Source organism: Anser cygnoides, chromosome 2 (genome assembly GCF_040182565.1).
Source record: "Anser cygnoides isolate HZ-2024a breed goose chromosome 2, Taihu_goose_T2T_genome, whole genome shotgun sequence".
NCBI classification, from domain to species: Eukaryota; Metazoa; Chordata; class Aves; order Anseriformes; family Anatidae; genus Anser; species Anser cygnoides.
Genome location: NC_089874.1, coordinates 16,453,197 through 16,472,995, shown reverse-complemented (window position 1 = coordinate 16,472,995; position 19,799 = coordinate 16,453,197). Strand labels below are relative to the sequence as shown.

The following is a 19,799-nucleotide window of genomic DNA, read 5'->3' as shown; positions in this document are numbered from 1 at the left end:
GGGCTTGCTTTACTTGAACTGCAAAACAGCCAGTTATGAAACGGCCGATAGCAAGTAGCCAGGATCATATTCAAGCTGATGGCAGCCAGCCTTTTAGCTCAAGTTCATCACAGCTGCTGCCAGTCCCCCAGGACATCTGGTTATCTTTCTTGATTTTTCAAAAAACAGAGAACTTACAGTCACTCTAAAAGTTGATTTTTATTTTTTTTTAACATTCATCTCCATCATTTTCTATTGGAAATCTTTTTTTAATTTTTTTGTTCTTTCAAGATCCTGGAAAGTTTAATTTCACCCCCCGCCTGTTCAGCCTCAGTAGTTCATCGGGAGAATTCTCAGCCACCGAGTTCGTCTACCCTTCAAGAGACCCTGCTGTCATCAATTCTATGCCATTCTTGCAAGAGGATCTTTACACTGCCCCGCAGCCAGGTATATGTTTTAATATATGTCAGTAACAAGCAAATAGATAACTGTATCATGCCTTGGGCAGCAATTCAGTTACTGTAATCACTTCTAACTCAATTCATAGCAGGAAAATGTGTGTATGTGATGCTTATACAGCATTAAGCAATAAAAGTAATTTTTCCCCAATAAAGATGCTGAGAACTAATCAAACGTGCATGTATACCAAAAGCTTGCTATAAAAATACCTTGTTTATATCAGAAAATCTGGGTTCAGCTGAAGTTCAGCTGGATGAATTACAAAAGGGATTGGTAAGCATTGAAATGATCCTGTTCTGATGCTGACAAACATGTAAGGCTGAATTTGTTTGCAGAATTCAGAGAACTAATAAGTGGCTAATGGTGGGTTTTTTGCTTTTTGTCTTTATAGCACTGTTCCTTGTTGACAATCACCATGAAGTGTACCTGTGGCAAGGCTGGTGGCCTGTGGAAAACAAAATTGCTGGATCAGCTCGAATCAGGTGGGCTACAGACAGGAAATGCGCGATGGAGACAGTGCTCCAGTACTGCAAAGGTAACAGATTGCTGTGCCTGGCTGCTCTGGGTGTGTCGTGCCCTTCCATGCATTGCTGTCCCAAGGTAGTCGCTCAGGTGCTCCCCCAATGTTGATAAGCACAAGTGTATTTGAAAGTACATTCTCCACTCTTCATTAGCAAACCATTTGCCCAGTAACGGCATTATTCCCAAGTTGCCACATTACTCTGGTGACCCATTTCTGAAAAGCTTTTTCTCCCCTCCGTGCTCTCATTGTGGGAGCATAGTTCAGACATCAGATTTTTAAAAGTGGATTCTGAGAACAGAGCTGCTTAAACGTGATGCTTTCTGTCTAGCTCTTCTTCGATTTCATAACCTTCTGTGTGTCAAAAGACTTGAAGGAAAATACTGTTTGCTGATGTAACTGGGTTTTGATTTAGTGGGACAGATGGAAAGTCTTTGAAGATCCAGAACAAGTCTCACACAGAAACAGGTGGCTGCTGGAAAAGCTGGAGCACAGAGCTAAGGCATTTTCTCAGTAGTTTCCTAGATTCATTTCTATAAGGCAGAGCTACTGCTGCTCAGTGAGCAGTGATTCAAGCTGCAGCTGATGATCATGTAAGGGTACTCTGACCAGATTCTCTTCTGCACTAGTGTAGTTTCCCTGGGACACTGCAATGCTTTCCTTTCATTTCATCTAAGGTTATGTGAGGCTGGAAACGGACCTTGCAACTTCCAGTGGAGGATGAGCAAAGAAAGGTGTGGGTGTACTGTCCAGGGAAGAAGGCACAGTAACAGCCACGTTCTGTTAGTTCAGAGCACTTCTCACTGTGAATAAGTTGCTAGGCCTTAATTGGCGCAAACTATGTCCTTTTGCAAGTAAAGGCGTATCTCTTAGAGACCTTGAGACCTCGTGATGATACTGATTTTTTTTCTGTAGCAAAAGCTTTACAACTTGTGACACAGCTGTTGGCAACTGTCATCTTCTCCCATGGACATTGGTATGTTTGAAGAGAGAAAACGATATCTTTGTTGGATTCCACCATTATGAGGATAAAGCCAGTCTCTCCTTCCCAAGCATGTCCCATAAGAGCAGGAGCAGTTGCTGTGTTTCTGTTCAGCTGGCTCTTGTCACTGAGGGGAACTGGTAATACCTGGCAGGAGATGGCTGAAAACCAGTAGTGGAGACACTGAAATTTGACCCTTATGAGACTATATTACTAAGCTGTGTAGTTTATCTTCTGATCAAAAACAGCAGGTTTTTAGGAACGGGGTGCTAAAGAGAAGGCAGTAGTTGGAAAAGTCTTCGGCAGTGACGGCTAAATTCCTAAAGAAGAAGCTAGCTCTTCCTTCTCCTCCTACATCCCCCCCAGTTTTTTTTTGCAAGTCCAGAGGAGCAATAAGATGTGTCTCTGAGATCATTTCATACAGTGGTCTTCACAGCAGAAGCAAATGTCAGCACAGAGGAACAGAGCCTGTACAATGAAGTGCCTAGAGTTGCCCAGCAGGCTGGTGAGAGAGAGGGAAGAATCCCCCAGTCTGTATTCCTCATGTAGAGCTGTCATCTTCTGGTAAAGAAAATCATATTTTCTGGCCCAAGCAAAGATGGAATCTGATACGCATGCTGAGGTTTGGATACCTTCCCACATTGCTTGAACATCACTGAGTTAGATGATGGGAAGATGGATTGACACCTACCTTCTGCACTGGGATGATTTTGCTGCATCTGAGTTTGCACAGTGGAAAGCTCCTCAGTGAATCCTCATGGGTCTGAAGTTTAGCATACATATCATCGTTTTTTTCTGGCTACTAACTTTTTAGCCCCCTGGCCATAACTTTGCAGCAGTGATGGCTTTTCCCTCTTTGCCTTGGGGTTGTTCTCAAGAGCTTGGAGCTGTGTGGTTGGATAGGTACAGAGGAAGTTTGCTACTCTTAAAAAACCAATTCTGTTTGCATTATGTCAATTGCAAAGTTGATTTCACAGTCACAAAACATGATCTTTGGCAGTTTTTTCACTATTCAAGCTATGTTGTTTTGCTGGTCCTTTCATGATCTGCCACTGGGCTGTTCTGTCAACCAATTCAAAATTTCATTGTATCAGGCTATCGGGGCTGACTACCTTATCAAGGTGGAGAAAATAAACACCAGGAGATACCAATGTTGCAAATATTTTGACTATCAGAATGTAGAAGAGTGATCAGAAGCATTAAAAGACTTCTCTTATTTTTCTCTTTCCATTTCTTTTGTCCTCTGTCTTGCTTTTTTCTTTTTCTTGGCTTTAACTACATGATGATATGAAAAAGATTGATTAGCAACTCTGAATACTCCTGGAATATACCTTATCAATTCTCCTTGTGCATAAATTTTATTTAACTTGTCAAAATGTATTGACATTTTTTGTGTGTTTTTATCTGCTAAATCAGCAGTCTGGAGAGCTGAGCCACAGACAGCTAAGAGAGGAAAGAATCTGCTTCGACCATTACGGATTTTTACTGAGGAGATCAGCTTGTGATGAGGGCAGAGTTCACGCAATGAAAATATTTTTCTGCTTATGTATGAAGTCAGTCTTACCAGAGGGTTACACCTATACTGGACCATTATCAAATGCTACTTCCCTTTTTATCTCTTGGCTAAATTACTGAGACTGGAGCAGTTCAATTAGAGCAGAATTTTTTGAACGCAAAGTTTTTAAGTACTTGTTGAATCGTTCATGGTAGAACGAACAAATAAACCATAGGGGAAAACAAATATGTGGAAGAGATTGCTACTAATATCTGATGTTAAGCCAAACCTGTCATGTTCAGGTTTTGCCAACTAACTGGAACAATGATGTCCAGCCAGGCTCTCTCTTTGCATTCAGCATAGGTGTTACATCAGTTCCATGGGGTGCTCCCTGGCAGTGGGTAGGTGGCCCTGTTCTTTTAGATCTTCACACTTCGCAGCCCACACAAATGAAGTGTAGGTGGCTACAGTAAGCAAGCTCATCTTTAGCAGATTTGTATACTCTTGAGGAAATCTTAGTGTATTAAAGATGTTCTGAGATTGAATGTAGAATTTTGCATGAAGTTACAGCCTTCAGAAGCAAGTTGGTGTAATATTGCTCTGTTAGCAATACCGCTTTGATTCTGGACTTAGCAACATGTTCAGATTTTCCATCTCCTGTCTGAAAGAATGATATGATTTGATTGAGTTTGAATCCAGCTAAGATGAAGGTATAAGAGTTTTTAGAACAGTAGCTCCTCCCAGCACTAACCGTCTTGTCTGCCTCTTTCCAGTAACATTTGGAGTTTATCAGTGCTTTTGAATCCTTGTGGTATGAATTCATTCGACCAACAACAGGGCCCTTATTCTGCTGTACTGGGTGTAATGACTTCAACTACTTCTCTGATAGGGCATCTCTCCCAGTCAGGGCTCTTGCCATGTCCTATGTAGTGTACACACATACCTGTTTTATAGAAATGGGACTGCCTTTGAAGATCACCAGTAATTACCAACCAGCTATTGCAATACCGCTGGTATTCTTCAGATCCTGTTCCTTTGAATTTGTAGTAACAAAATGATGTCAGCATCCTGAGTTAAGGGCAATTACACATTCTTACTTAAGCCTTCAAGCTTAAGTTTGATTTGCTGGCAGGACACTTCTGCTGAGTATATTAGGAGGTTTCATTTACCTGAATTTGACTAATTTCAGATCATCACATTCTGCTTGCTCTATTCTCACTCTGTTCTTGTAAGATAAGACATAGATTGGGTTAGGAAGAAAATGTGGATTTCTTTTTTCAGTGTACATCGTTTGATCTTTGTGGTCAAATACAGTGAAAAACTTACTTAAAAATACTGAAAAATATGTTAAAAGATGCCATACTAGATTTAAAAAAAAAACACCCTGGTGAAATTTATTCCTAAGGCCTTAAATTACTTCAGCTTTTTAGGAGACAATCCATTAAACATACTTACAAAGTAGTTCTGTGTAGTGGGTGACACAAGAAAATGTGGTACAATTTTTAATTTCTCTTTTTTGTGTTTTGGCTTTTCAGGAAAAAATGTTAAGAAGCCCCCAAAATCCTATCTAATTCATGCTGGCCTAGAGCCTCTGACCTTCACTAATATGTTCCCAAGTTGGGAACACAGGGAAGACATTGCAGAGATCACAGAAATGGTAAATCTTTTCATTGTATGCACTGTTGCCTATTGCTAGTAAGTGTGTCTTGTGTTGTCAGTAGCATTGATGTTTTGTGCTGTCAAGCCCCAAAATCCAGATGATAAACCTACAAAGTACAGTTTAGGAATCTGCACAGGGGAAAACAAACAAACAAACAAAAAACATAGCTGAATTCTGACTGGTAGTGTGGCTATCAGAGGCATTTCCAGTTGTTTTCCATGTAACTTCTAATACTGCTTTTTGTTAAAAATGGGGACTAGAGAGAAGTGGTGCCTGAATCATTTCTTAGAAACAGATGTGCTAGAGTTCAGCAGAACAGCTGTTTCGGCTTCATGGAACAGGCACCGACCTGCAGCTCTGCTCAGTCCTCCAAGCTGGAAGAGCTGAGGAGTGAAATGCCATGCAAAGAATCAGCTGCTCGAATTGCTCCAGCACTGACATCCCCATCTGGGACGCACACTCACACCGAATTACACGTGACTGCTTTAAAAGCCTTCAGTGAAGGGTGATCTCAAGGCAAATGACATTTGCTGCTTCTGCAGCCATCCTTGGAGGAAAATGCTGGCTTTATGTCTAAACACAGAATTCAGCCTTAAACTGGGATTCTTAAAGTGCACAAAGTCCTTCTGCAAAGCACAGGCGTTTTTGTGAAATTGTTGTAGGCAGAGGCTGGTAAGCTGTGTGGATCTGCAGGTATAGCTTTGTGGTATGGGTTGATCCCATGGCACCTACAGACAGTTGCTTTTATCGGATGGTTTCAGTACTGTGATCCTGAACTTACTGTTTTCCCTTTTCTCCCCACAGGATGCCGATGTTTCTAATCAGATAATCCTTGTAGAGGATGTCCTGGCCAAGCTGTGTAAAACTGTGTATCCACTAGCAGATCTCTTGGCTAGGCCTTTACCTGAGGGAGTTGATCCACTGAAGCTTGAAATTTATCTTTCAGATGAGGACTTCGAGGTAAGGAGAGAAGGGGTGCACTGTTACTCTGTGTATGTCTACCCTTGCTGTTAAGTCATTTGGCAGTTTTGCTACATGTAGGTGTTCTTACTAATAGCGTATCCTCTTGTTTTAAATGCAGGTTGCATTAGAGATGACGAGAGAAGAGTACAATGCACTGCCATCTTGGAAGCAGGTTAATCTGAAGAAGGCAAAAGGACTTTTCTAAGCTGTGTTTATTGGAGTGAGCTCTAAAGGGATGTCTGTTTTCACTTTCTATGCCCTTTAGCAGAATTGTACCCCACATTTACAAAATAAATAGAAATAATCTGAAGTTATTAGTGACTACCTATCTGGAGGTGTGTAATATTATAAAAGGCCAAGAGAACTCTTTGGAAATGGAATTTGATTTTGACCCTTAAAGGTAATGTGTTTAAGCTCTGCTCTCCTATGCACTTAAACAGTAGTTTCTTGAGCTACTGCTGTAGCTGTCCTTTGGCTATATACAATACTTGCCATTTTGTTTTTGAAGAAGTTCTCTTTGTAAAGTGTTATTTTGTTAGTTTGTGGATTACAAAGAATTTATATTTATATAAACACATAGAACAAGTATGTATTTAACAATGCAATATATATTCACTTTCGAGACTTTCATGTCAAAAATACAGAAAAGTAGCTGGATGGCAGTTGCTTGTACTGAATTAGCTATACCACCAACATGTATCTCTTATGCATTCTGAAAAGTTTCTCTTTGCAATAGGTAATGAATTGTTCTCAGTGCTGCTTCAGGTGCTAAACTGAACAAAGCGTTTGTATTTATAGCATGGATTTCTTGAGAAACTATGCGAATCAACCTTTATACTTTAATATCCAAAAATGTATAGTGCCTTGTTTTTTGTGTACAGTTTATATACAAAAAAAGATTGGTCTGCATTTTGAAGATGGCTTAGAACGGTCTCCTACGTTACTTTTATAACAGTAGAAATAAAAACATCTCAGTTTCTAATACTTGTTGTAAACATTAAACATGTCTTTTGTGATATAAGAACTGAAAGTAAAAGCTTCTGAATAAACTCTTAGCGATGCTCTGACTTGTCATTATTTTGTACTGTAAACTGTACTAATTCATTGGAATCTTCCATAACATGGTATTCTATCAAAATACTTTAACCTTAGGTGTCTGCGGGTGTTGTACAGAGTTGTAATTGGGGAAGCAGATAATCTAGAAAAAAAAATTGTATGAGATAAAACTAGGTTGTACAACACTTCAGTGCTGCATGTTGGAACAGTCACACAACTCCTGTATCTTCTGAGTTGCCCTGTTTTATACATGAAACCAAAATTATTATGCTGATTTTCAACCTTTGAAAAACCTTTTCAACCTTTGTGCAATTGGGAGTAAAACTTGAACTGAAAATGAGTGTGGCATTGTGTTCATTCTTTTCAATTACCACTGAAGTCCGAATTGTTTTCTTTCAGCTAATTAGCATATTGGATCGAGTAATCAAGTAAAAAAAATCTTTATTGTTTGAAATGTTTTCCAGGCTTTTGGCATTTTATAACAACTTGTGTGGTTCCCCTCTGGTGGCCTGGTGGATTTCACATTTTGATTCCTGCCAGCATGAGTAAGTTGTCTTCTGCAGTGCAGCCATTTGAAGCTCCTCCTGCCTCGCTGAAAAGTGACCACCTGGAGTGGGGACTGTTGCTGGTCTTGTAGTTCTCCTCCTAGGCCCAAGGGAATGAAGCAGGATCTCTAAGTGGGGAAGGTGTAAACTTACTCAAGGTCTGCAGTAAATATTACTCCGTAGTTAAAATTAGTCTTGTTCTGAAAGATCAGTTAAGAAATTAAGCTAGCCTTTAACTAAATAAATCAGAAGTACAGAAACACACAAACACTGTTCAGCTGATGTGAGATATCACAGGTGAATTTTCAGAACTGGTGTATTTCTTTTCATACTGGTTTCTGTCAAGAACTGAAAATAACACAATAAAAGGGCAGCAACAATATTTAGAGCCAGGATTCTTCCTATACAGTGTCCTATACTGCTATTTCCTCAGAAATCCTCAACTATGTCTTCTGGAAGAGAGAACACTCTTAGTTTGAAAATGCAGGGCTTTATAGTGACAAGATATTTTTTCAAGCACTGAGAGGTTTCCAAACTCACTGCTGCCTTCATGCTATTGTCTAAGTACTTTTGCACCTATGTATTTTTCTCTTTCACCCTCTCTGGTGATAAAATCAAGCAGGAGTTAAGTTTTGTTTATTCATGTACTGTGAGGGTAGCACGTTCCTCTGTTTTGATTTTCTCTCTAGCAGAGCTGATTTGCATGGCGTGATTGACCTTGTTTTTCCCTCTGTCAGTGTAGCATCATTTATTTTTGTTTTTTTTTGAAAACACTATCAGTCCTCCAAGTGCTGCTGAAGGGCAACATCCACCTCTAAAGCTTTTGGAAACCCAGCTAAAAAGGGTGACAGCAGGCACAGAGGCCTGCAGGCAGTGAAATATAATTAAGTGTCGTCAGCTATTGGAGTTCCCGTAATTTTAAAACATTTTGGTATCTTGTGTCCCAGTTCCTGGAACTGGAGCAGAACCCAACTTCTTTCTTAGTGCTTTGTTCCTAACTTTGTAAAGGAAAGCTTCGAAAGCAACTCAAAGCTGTGGAGAAAATAAAATATTTTTATTGTCCTTAATATACTTGTTATTTATCAACACGCTTTGCTGAAATGCAAAGCTGACAGTAGAAAGCAAGTCAGTGCGAGGCCTCAGTCAGAACTGTGGGGTTATACTGTAATTTTTGCTGCCATTTCTCTCCATCGTGGGGATGCTGTTTGTGGCTAGAAATTGGAAAGGGCCTCTAACATTGTCTTGAATGGATTTTACAACCCCGTGTAGGAAATACAGCATGGGCATGGGGGAAGGAAGGGGGAGCTGTTTGTGTGCTTGGGGTATTTAATGCTGTATGCTTGTTTCAAATAGACCCCCACTTAATGTCTAGGGTGAATTCAAAGGCAAAGTCTCCGGCACAGGGGCTGTGTGTTTGGAAAAAGGCAGTACCTTGAACACAGCATTCTGGATTCTCTGTCGATCTCGCAGCTTCCAGGTCTCGAGCCAGGATTCCGAATCTTATCTCCTGTGGTTTAAAACTGATGGGTACTGACTTAAAAATACAGCTGTTTGATTTCACAAACATTCCTGCACATGTAAGGCTTTGCTAGCAGTGAAATGGGCTGGACACTTGAACGCATTAGCGTGCCAAAACAGCAAATAAAACATTGTCTGAAAAATTTGCAGCCCATATGCTTTAGCCAGAAGAGGAAGGAAGATGGAAGGGAGGTAGCGGAGATCAAAAACTAATTTTTACAGTTTGGGAGGCTTGTTTCTGTACACCAGCAGTCTCACAAACATGTATTTAGTGGGGCAGGAGCTGGGGGCCCACGTGCAGTATGGTGAAAGCTGATTCTGAACTCTTCTGAAAGCCTGTGGTGCTCTGGTGGGAGCAGAATAGCGTATCACAGCCCAGAAATAGGAGAAAGCAGCCTGCACACCCAGGTCATCGCTCCAACACGAGGCCCCTGTTCACTGTTTTGCTCTCCCAGCGCTGGGAGTGCTGGCAGCTGATAGCTGATGCTGCAGGGAATCCCTTTTGGGTACAGGGTCCCCTTTGCCTCTCACGGGGCAGCAGCATGTGGCTGATCATATGAGCCCAGGATGCTGCCATGCACAGATGAACGTTCCTAACCTTTCTAGTTTCCTAATTTGCATTGGATCTGCGGCTAAGTTCTGCTATATCCTGTATCCGTACTGGGGTAGTGTAGCCACAGCATTAGTTTTTCTCTAAGCAAAGTGTCCTGACCCTACAATAATAGTATTACCAAAAAAAAAAAAAAAAACCACAACAAAAAAGAGTTGAAATATTTTCCTGTTTTTCCTCTTCATGTTAAGCCTTAGCATACACATTGTGCTGGCTTCTTGCAAGCACTCCTCATTTACCAAAGGTGCTGTTTTGCTGTTCACAAGACATTGCAGTTGCTCTGCAACTTGCACATGGTTTTAAACTCCCCCTTTGGCAGCCCCCAGCCCTGTTCTGTACCAACAGCTTGTGCGGTTTGTTTTTGTGGTACTCGGGGATGGGGATACGTGGTCAAGGGGCAGTATTTCATCAGCCATGGAGTTGGCAGCCCTGTCTCGTGGGAGGACAGCCCTCTTGCATGCTCCTCTGCACTCAAAGGGGGCAAAGGAGGGAGCACCACGCGCTGCATGCGCATCATCATCCTTCCTGCAGCTGGGCTGCTTTGCCTTTGTGTGCTCCCTGCCCTCAGTTCCTCAGGAAACCCATGCAAGGTGCCCAGCAGCCAAGGCAGGCGCACAAGATCTGCAGCAGGGGCTGCATCTTCACACTCTTCCACCCCAAATCTTGCGTTCTCCCTAAGCCCAAGTAGCAAAGAAGGCCCCATCCTGCTTCTACAGCCACAGTCATAATGTAAGGGCAGCCCCAAGACTCGAGGTTCACGTGCAGTCCTGACTCACCGACAGACAAAAGGAAGCACCAGTTTTCTCTTGGCAAGACCCTACAGCGCAGCCTGTACAAAGCTTTGTAAATCCTTCCTGCTCGGTGCCACCCCTTAGGCTAGAGCAGGAATATGTTTCCACAGCCAGGACAAGTTTCTTACATCCTGTTGCTAAAAGACACGATATTTACGCATAAGGAACAGTTTTGTCCTCTTCTCTCTTCACGATAAGCAACTGGGGCATTTGAAGAAAACTTCAAATAGCATATTTGAAGCCCCAACCAAGGGCTTCACTTGAACCACCCCAACCAAGCTGGAAGAGGCCGTGAGGGGTTACCCAGCCTGGCTGCTGATGCCAATGCTACAAGCATGACCTGCACCCCCCAGACTTCTGCTCTCTCCTCTGCAGGGACCTGGACACACCTAACCACCAGCCGAGTGAATTAGACAAAAGTCCTGGACAATGTGCAATGCTGGGAAAGCAAGGGGAGGGAGGAGAAAGCAACCTGTCGTGTCCCCATTTTCCATAATGCTGGCTCATGCCTGATGAATTAACTTAGAGTTGAAGCTGCTTGGCTTCAATTTCGCACTTACCAAGGGGGCTGTGTTTGCTCGGCCTCCCCCTCTGCAGCCCCTGGTTCCAGGCTGCAGTAATCAGCACATCAGTTTTCCTGCGGCAATTGCTGAGCCACTTGAGCTGTGATAGCAGCACTCATATTTAATCCCTTTAATTTAGGTATTTACTATGCAAACTGGTAACTGTTTACTTGTGTGGTTATTAATTGTCTTTATGCAGCCAATAAACATATAGTAGCCTCGATATGATCGCTACTCTCGGTAATGGCAACTTACTGCAAAGAAAGGTTCCTGCTTCCCAGCTCCATAAATTGGATGCTGTATATAATAATGTTGTTGAAGTGGTAACACTTTATTATAAGTGCCTCTGTTCTCACAGAAATCATTGTTCATTCTGCGCTTTATAAATTGCTCATGACTTATAGAGAGAAAAGTAATTGATTTGGCTTGGCTTATTTATGGGGGCCCAGGCAATATTTTATTCTTTTACTTTTAGAGCTTTTTGAACTTCAGTCATTTATGCAAGTAGTTTCCAAGAAAAATCTAAACTAGTTCTAATACTTTTCCTTTTTCCAACTCTGATTGCTACCTTCATTTCATTGAAGTCTTGCCTTTTTTTTTTTTTCCTTTCAGGAGTATGATTGCTGGTGTCTTAATGCACAGTTAAAACTTTTCTGTTTTTTTCTTTTTTTCCCTGATTTTTTCTATGTGATTTATTAGTGATCTGGGAAAGATGATTCTCTAGTTCAGAAAGGATTTTTAAAATTTGGCTGCAGACCAGAAGCAGAACTGTGCCACACTGTACCACACCAGAGGAATAAAAACTAAGCAATTTAGCACACTTCGCAAAAAGAAAACTACCAGAAATAGCCTGGGGTTTTGACTTTATCCAGGAGCCTCTGGTTTACTTTAGAATCAAGATTTCCAGCAAAATAGACTTAATTTTTATAATGCTTTTTGGTTTAGATAGAACCAGACATTCTGCCAACATATGATTACTGGATGAATTAAGATTTGCAAGATGAACTTTGCAAAAGCAGATGCAATGCTCAACACTCTGCATGCCGTGAGGCACAGAAAAACTAGCCAAAATTACACCAAAATTACAGAGCACAGGAACAAACTTTGGGAGTCCAGAGCCTGAACAACACAGAGACAAGTTGGAGCCCTCCAGGAATGACCTGTGAAGATGAGATCCTCTGAACCATCACCAAGTCAATCTCATTGCCTGGGCCATTGGAGAAAAATAATTAACCAAACCCAAGAAAAAAGGATTTCACAGGCTCCCTGCTTCCTTATTCAGGTGGTGCACACCAGCAAGCAGGCAAAAGCCTGGGCGTGTGTTGTGTGCAGGGGAGCAGGAATGTGCACAGGCAAGGAGAGCAGAATGCGTTAGACCTCTGACAGCTGGGGTACTGACCAGCAGATATAAAATCCTTTTGCTTTTTTTTTTTTTTTTTTTTAATATTTTGTTTTCTCTCAGTAAGGTCACCAGGATATGTTTTGCTACTAGTTTGGACAGAGTACACTCTGCAGAAGAAGAGCTACAGTTTGTCCATAAAATATGTGCAAAGACTTCATAAGGTGAGGTTTCTGAGGAACCTGCATAGGTTCGTCAAATAAGGTACCACCTTTTCCAATAAACCCTACTTGCTGGTGTTCAAGACTGAGTGCTAGAAGCACATGCATTTTTGCGTTTGAGGAGCTTCCTGCAGCTGCCTCATTTACAATAACACAGAACAGGCAGAGTGGTCTGTGAGATGCTGGTAGCAGCAGCTTTGATTCCACGTATGTCTCTAAAGCAAGATGTCCCGTGTTGGATATGACTGAGCGTAAAAGTGGACCTTCTGGGAATACACCAGTGCGTGCAGCATCCTCACTTGTCCTCAGCAAGTCTTCTATTGCTTTGTTCCCCCCAAAGGGTATTCACCAAATCTTCCCCTCGCTTAGCCAAACTCATTAAGAAACGTTTAAACCCCTTAAAGCAGCATGTTCCAGATCAGGGACCGAGCTGTGTGTGGGGAGGACAGCAGAGCCCAGGGAAGGCAGGCCGAGGATGCCTGCTAATGAGAAGATGCCCCTGGTAGATGGGCTAACGATCGTACCTTCTGGGAAGGGGAGAGACAAGGAAAAACTGCTGGGGAAATGCCAGCACTGAGTGACTAAAATGTGTTTCCATTTTATATTAAGCAGCAGCAGAAGGCTGCCAGCCTTGTTTGAATTTAATGGCAGATTGTTCTTGTTTCACCATCACGCCACATCATGTGAGCCGCGGTCACAGGACCTCGCGCAGGCAGATGAGCGGTGGCTGCACCACACGCACGGCGCCGACACCGCGCCTCCTCTGCACCTAAGGCATACAAAAAAAAACCATGGTTAGAAACCAAACCAAACCAAACCAAACCAAACCAAACCAAACCAAACCAAACCAAACCAAACCAAACCAAACCAGACCAAACCGCAAAAAAAACACATTGCGAGTCTGAGGTGCAGCAGTGAGACGGGGGAAATGGCTGGGTGCCCTCACAGCCCCCTGGCGCCGCTCCCATATTTTTGGGGCCTCCTGTGAGGTTCCCCTTCCTCCCGGCGCCCTCGGGCCCTCGGCAACCCGCTGCCTCGGGGGCCGGCCGCCCTGCCGCGGGCCGAGCCCCGGGGCCGAGCCCGTGGGCCCGCTGCCATGGAGCCCCGCGGCCGGCAGGTGGCACCTCCGCCTCGCCCAGCCCGGCCCGCGGCCTCATGGCCGGCCCCGAGCCCCGGCTCCCCCCCGGGGCGGCGGCCCTACAGCGGGCCGCGAGGGCGAGGCGAGGGGGCTTTGTGTGGCCCCTCGAGCACGTCCCCTGCCGGCTGTGCGTCTGGTAGCCAGTGTGAGCAGGCTCCTGGGGCCGGGGGGCACGGCCTCGCTTCCCCTCGCCTGCCCCAGCTGGGAGTTTGGGCTGGTCAGGGCTTCAGAGAGGTTGTGATGAGCGTGGGTCGGCGCAGCGAGGCGCTTCTGTACACCCACACAGCCCTCCTCCATCCATCCCATGAGTGCGTGTTTCTGGTGGCTCCATCCCGCCTGCTCTGGCAGGATACCTGGCACGTTGGTGGGCAGAGCGGTGTCTTGCCCCTGGCACGGATCAGCCGTGGCTCTTAGGCTCCCAGATGGCTCTCTCTGAACTTGCTGTCCTCTTTCCTTCCCCCCTTCTTCCCACAGTTGCTCGAGGAGAGCTGGCGAGGTCGCCCGCCATCCTGACAGGCACCTCTCACCTCACCGAACCGAGCCGGGGCATGCTTCCCTGTGCCCAGCTGCTGCCACCCCCCAGCCGCTTCACCCCCATGGCACCCTCGTGTGCACAAGCTTTGGAAACGTGCAGGAAATGTCAGCTCGGCTGAGGTGATAAAAGGAGAGAGTGAAACGCCTGCTGGCGTGTGGGGCTTGGGTTCAGAGCAGGGCTGGTGCTGAATGCCTCCTCCTGCAGGTGGCCAGGGACGGAGCTGCTGGGGGGCTTTTACTCCACAGCCAGATCATAGCAGCACAGCAGTTCGCAGAGAAACTGGTCCCCATCACACACACAAAACTATTTCCCCATGACACACACAAAACTATTATTTTTAAGCACTTCATGTGCTTACTCAAGTAACTTATACTTGAGTAGTAACAATACTCAAGTGCTTCACACGTTGCAATGGGGAAGCTGTTAGAAAGGACTAAATGGACTAACCAACAGCAGTATTCCTGTCATGTTGCACTGGTGACAGTGAGTGTTTTCACATACGGACATTATATCTTTTGAAAGTATTTTGGGACCACAACAATTTCAACCTGTGAGACGCCTTTTAGTACCTTGTCTAGGACATGAGAACTAAGAGAGTGAGGTCGAACTGAGAGCCCTCAGTTCAAGCAAGGCTGACCAAGTCCAGCTCCTTCCCTCAGAGCATCAGGCACTCAGGGGCATGCATGGCAGAGCAACACGTGTCCCAAAAACCTCCTAGCGGAGGTAATGAGGTACAGGCACGGCTGTCTCCAGAAATCTGAAGGCTAAAAACAGGCAAGTGTAAAGGGAGGCCAGAAGTGGTGGGACAAATGTGGTGCAGTGGAAGAGATGTGGACAGGCAGGGGGACAGGATGCTTGTGGCCAAGGTGAAGCCGCTCACCCCGAAGGAAGCAGCAAGAGTGGGGTTTTGGCAGTCTGCTCATTCCCAAAGCACAGAGCCAAATGGGTGAACAAACCAGGCTTGGACTTTCTTCTCTCTCATTTGCTGTGACTTATTTATGGAGTTTATTACTGTGTATATAGAAGTGAGAGGGAGGTGAGCCTTGCACATTTGGCCTGAAGCAAGCAGTGGTTATGAGCCGTATACGCCCTGAAACTAGCAGCCCAGAGCTGCCCATGCACGGGGAGCTGGTAACAGCACAAGGTGCAGCCTTGTGTTGCACAGACATGGCAGTGTGGGTCTGAAGGCAGTACTGACGCATTTGCTGGCATTGCACCTGAGCTAATAAGCCCTGGATTTGTTAGCTTGGGCGCAGCATTGCACTGACATCAGGGGACATGCACTGGCTTTCAGCCCACCAAAAGGATGCCTCAGGGCTGTTTCCCCTGGTTCTGGTGTTGGGTAAGCACAGACTTGAAAGCCAGGGTAGCTACATCATTCGGGCTCCTCACCTCAGTTTTTGTGGCACTTGCTGAAGCTGAAAGCCCAATAATTCCTCAGCTTTTATTCCTGCCTACAGAGGAGGTGACCAGGAATGGGTAAGATAAGAGAGGGCATGGAACCAGCTATAAATGGCTTTGTCACCGTGACCACTGCGATGCCCTGCCTACCCCCTCTTTCGTTCATTTTCAGCCTTCAGACTTGAGAGATGATTACATCTGAGTCCACCTCATGGCTCCATGCTTTGGAGAAGCATTCACCATGGGTGAGATCTGTAGCCAGCAGAGCTCTACTGAGCTCAGCTGCTGGATTCTAGTATTTGAATTGTCTCATCTGTAAAGAGGTAGGTAAACCAAGTGAACTGTATCCAAAAGTTTTTTCCCTTTCCCCACTGACTTTGAAGGAGCCCAGGGTGTATGACTCCACTAGGGCAGTCTGAGTGGAGAGGAGTCCCACTGTTGCTACAGGTGCTTAAGTTTTCCCAGTAACCCAGGGCTATACGTGGGGAATTTGCCTTGAACCCCTGCCATTGCAGCAGGACGCCTCACCTTTCCATCTAATGCTGTGCAGGAGCTGAAGGCCCTCCTTCCCTCCCTGAAGGACCCCAAGACACCTGGTGCTCCAGTAGTAGCTCTGCACAAGGTGCACCAGCCCTGGCTGCTCTCGTGCTGAAGGAGAGCTGGTGGAGGCAGCACGGACTTGCCTTTACCCTGTAACACGATAGAGCTGTGGAGAGATTTGGGTGTGATGTCCAGCATGAGGAGTTGCAGACGCTTTATCTTCTAGGTCATCTCCCCGACTATTTGGTGCTGACCATGTGATGACCTCCTTCCCCTGCGTGCTGGAGAAGCTGGAAGGGGGGAGCTGAAGGGAGAAGGCTGACGCAGGGGGAACTTGCATGTGTGACTCCTTTGTGTCATCTGCAGGCTGGTCACATCACGTCAGCCTCTCTGTGGAGCTGGCCCTGCTTGCCCAGGTGCCAGACAGCTGGGTGTGGGAAACCTTCCACGGATTAAGTCCGACTTAGTAAATATGAGTTTGCAGGATCGTTTGCAGTCTAGTGAAACGTAAGCCATTCTCTGCTGAAGAGCCAGTTTTCTAAAGGCTCACGGCAGTGAAATTAAGAATGCTCCCTTCGTGTTGGCAGACACGATGCCTCCGTTGTCAAGTGGGAAAAAGCCCCGAGGAAGCAAGAGGTGCGATGATGAAAGGCTAAGAACAGCTGCCGAAAATGTTCGTGAACCAGGAGTAACTTTACATAAAGAATGAAAAAATAAAGCCCAGTTTGATTAAATGGTTGGATTCGGGAAAGCAGGTCACCTCCTGGAAAGCAGCTTATGGAGGTGTGAGACGGTTCAGGCTATTTCTGAAGAAGGAAAATATGCAAGAGCTTGCTGGCTGAAGCACAGCCCCCCCACTCCCAAGCAAGGCCACAGGCTCCCGGTGACGCCTCTCTGCCCCCCTCTGCTCTCGGGGAGCACCAGTGTCCCTCTGCCTGGTCTCTGTCTCCAAAACCAGAACAGGCACACACGCAGTAATGCACACACGTGCCTGCAAGCAGTTCCAAAATCACTGAAATTCGGTCACCTCCGCAGAAGTAATTTCAGAGGTGAAATTCAAGAGTGGTGAACATTTCTGCTCTTGGTCAAGTCATGCCCAGAGCCCCGTTCTTTAGGCAGTGGGATGGCCGGAATCACTGGTGGAAAAACGACAAGCGCTCAACATCTAAAAATCAGGACACGTTCCTTTTTGTGTCTAATCTCAAAGAACTGCCCGGAAATAACCCCTGATCATCTCCCCTGAGGACCCAGGGGCACCTTGCAGGGCACTGTAGGAGCTGGAAATCCTCACCCTGCATGACTGCGTGGGTCAGCCGGCGACCGCTGCGGCTCCTGCCTGTGTGACCAGGTAGGCTGGAAAAAGAAAGGGTGTTTGTTAAGCAAAATTAGACTGTGCCTGGGAAAAGTGAAGTTAATACATTTTGGGGAAATAATCCCAAACTCTGCTCGTCAAAAGGACAGAGAAGCCTGGAAAGCAGGCCACTGACAGCAGGTGCATTAGTTAACGTCCCCTTGCTGCAGTGCAGAAGAGGACAAGATCTGGGGCTGCCCACAGAGGTTGGCAGGGTGAGGACGTGCTGGGGACAGGCAAGGGGCATGCACCTGGGCTCCTGGCGTTGTTTCTGTGCTCCTCAGGCCTGGGGTGCTGCAGGCAGCCCGCAGAGCCTTCAGAGGGCACCCCCACGAGCGAGAGGTGGGAGGGAATGGCTGCATGAGGACAGCCTGAAAGAATTCAGCACAAGCAGCTTGCCCAAGCGATGACTAAAGGAGGAGGATATGATAACCCTCCGCAAGTATTCGAAAGCTATAAACACCAAGGGTGGCTCATTTTGGGATAAGATTAGATGTAATGGGATGAATTTGTGGACGGGAAAAAATGTGTGTTATGTGAAGACACACCGTCCTGAACGGTGAGAAGTATCAGAAGGTGGGAGTTGCCCAGAGTGGTCCTGGAAGTCCCCTTGGCCTATACAAAACTGCTCCGGGTATAAAAATAGTGTGCATCATAACCAGAAACTTGTCCTACGTTAGGCTCGTACAGCTGGGGAGGCGCAGCGCCTGCTTTGCGTGGGCTTTGTCGAGCACAGCCAGGACACCAGAAGGGAGAGTTGGCTACGGTCGGTTATCCCTGCACCACTGGCAGCATGTCAGCAGTGGCAAGGTGGTTTCATCACCCTGCAGTCTTCCTGGAGATGAAACCCGAATTAAGCCAGGTGATAGTGGCAAAATGTTTCTCCTAACCCGTGGCAGCTGATCGCCCTCTGGGAAATGAAGCAGTGGAAGGAAACTATTTTAGAGAGGCAGGATACACATACACTGCTCTAATGGGGGGACCATCCCACAGGGCTATGGAGAGGAAAATCCTACACACCTGGCACTGTGGTGTCAGGGATAAGGGAAGGGAAGGGAAGGGAAGGGAAGGGAAGGGAAGGGAAGGGAAGGGAAGGGAAGGGAAGGGAAGGGAAGGGAAGGGAAGGGAAGGGAAGGGAAGGGAAGGGAAGGGAAGGGAAGGGAAGGGAAGGGAAGGGAAGGGAAGGGAAGGGAAGGGAAGGGAAGGGAAGGGAAGGGAAGGGAAGGGAAGGGAAGGGGGAAGGGAAGGGAAGGGAAGGGAAGGGAAGGGGAAAGGGAAAAAATGAAGAGAAAAAAGAAGAGAAAAAAACAAAAAAAGACCATCAAAGAGATTTACTTCACCTTACAGATGAAAAGGTCGTTCATGAGAGGAGCATAGATCCCTCCACCTCCCACCCAAAGTGATGCAGGCAAGGTGAGGTCACACCTCCCACCTTTCAACACCTATCTTGGACGCTTTGGGTCAGCCTGTGGATGTCACTTGTGGTTCCATGACCGCACAGACAACTCAGGTGCTCCATTTCAGGTGCTCCAAGTTGTACTGCAACATGGCTGTCTAACACGTATAGCACAAGCATCCACTGTAATTATTTATTTTCCAAATGAAACCAATGTCCAGGCACTGTGTGGTTCAAGTGCAATGCTTTTGTTAGAAAAAAAAAAAAAAGTTGTGAGACAATTAAAGGAATCTTCAAATAAGTTTTCCAGTGTATTGAGAGCCTCTGTTGGCCAGTTATGGAGTGGCCAAGATGTAATTTCTGGGACTGCACCTACTAAAGACACCAGGGAAGTGGCACCCCTGTTCCACCACTAGTTTCTCTTCACAGTAGAAGTGAGGCAGGCACGATGTTTCTCCTCATGTTTTATTCAGCCCCTTTGCAAGCTGTGGCTTTTACAGGCATTTTGAAGGAAAAATTCCAGACTTGGACCCGATCCTATCACCTGCTGATGTCTCTCTCAACTCCAGTTGGTGTAGAGCTAGCCAAAATAAGAGTGTTTTTTCCCCTCTCTCTCTCTTTTCCTCTCCCACTCCCCCAAATCTGTGTAATCTGTAGAGGCTGGGGTATTCGGTGCTGCTCAAATCCCGTACTTCGGCTCATTAAAATGTCAGACTCAGCACTGCAGACACAGTGCA

General features: G+C 45.6%; 1 protein-coding gene and 1 long non-coding RNA gene across 19 annotated transcripts in view; both read left to right on the top strand.

Annotated features, from left to right (window-relative positions):
* SVIL (supervillin) overlaps positions 1 to 7,120 on the top strand; it is a 137,470-nt gene extending 130,350 nt beyond the window's left edge. For all 18 annotated transcript variants that reach the window (XM_066991550.1, XM_066991548.1, XM_066991540.1 and 15 more), the window contains 5 exons: positions 271 to 426; positions 830 to 973; positions 4,971 to 5,092; positions 5,900 to 6,055; positions 6,177 to 7,120. In XM_066991550.1, the coding sequence (XP_066847651.1) occupies positions 271 to 426; positions 830 to 973; positions 4,971 to 5,092; positions 5,900 to 6,055; positions 6,177 to 6,263 (665 nt within the window). In that variant the 3' untranslated portion in view covers positions 6,264 to 7,120. The remainder of the gene's footprint in view (positions 1 to 270; positions 427 to 829; positions 974 to 4,970; positions 5,093 to 5,899; positions 6,056 to 6,176) is intronic.
* A 7,178-nt stretch (positions 7,121 to 14,298) lies between these two features.
* Positions 14,299 to 19,336, top strand: LOC136790020 (uncharacterized). Its single transcript, XR_010829097.1, has 3 exons — positions 14,299 to 17,663; positions 18,347 to 18,528; positions 19,014 to 19,336. It is a non-coding gene; the product is annotated as an uncharacterized lncRNA (long non-coding RNA).
* The last annotated feature ends 463 nt before the right edge of the window (positions 19,337 to 19,799 follow it).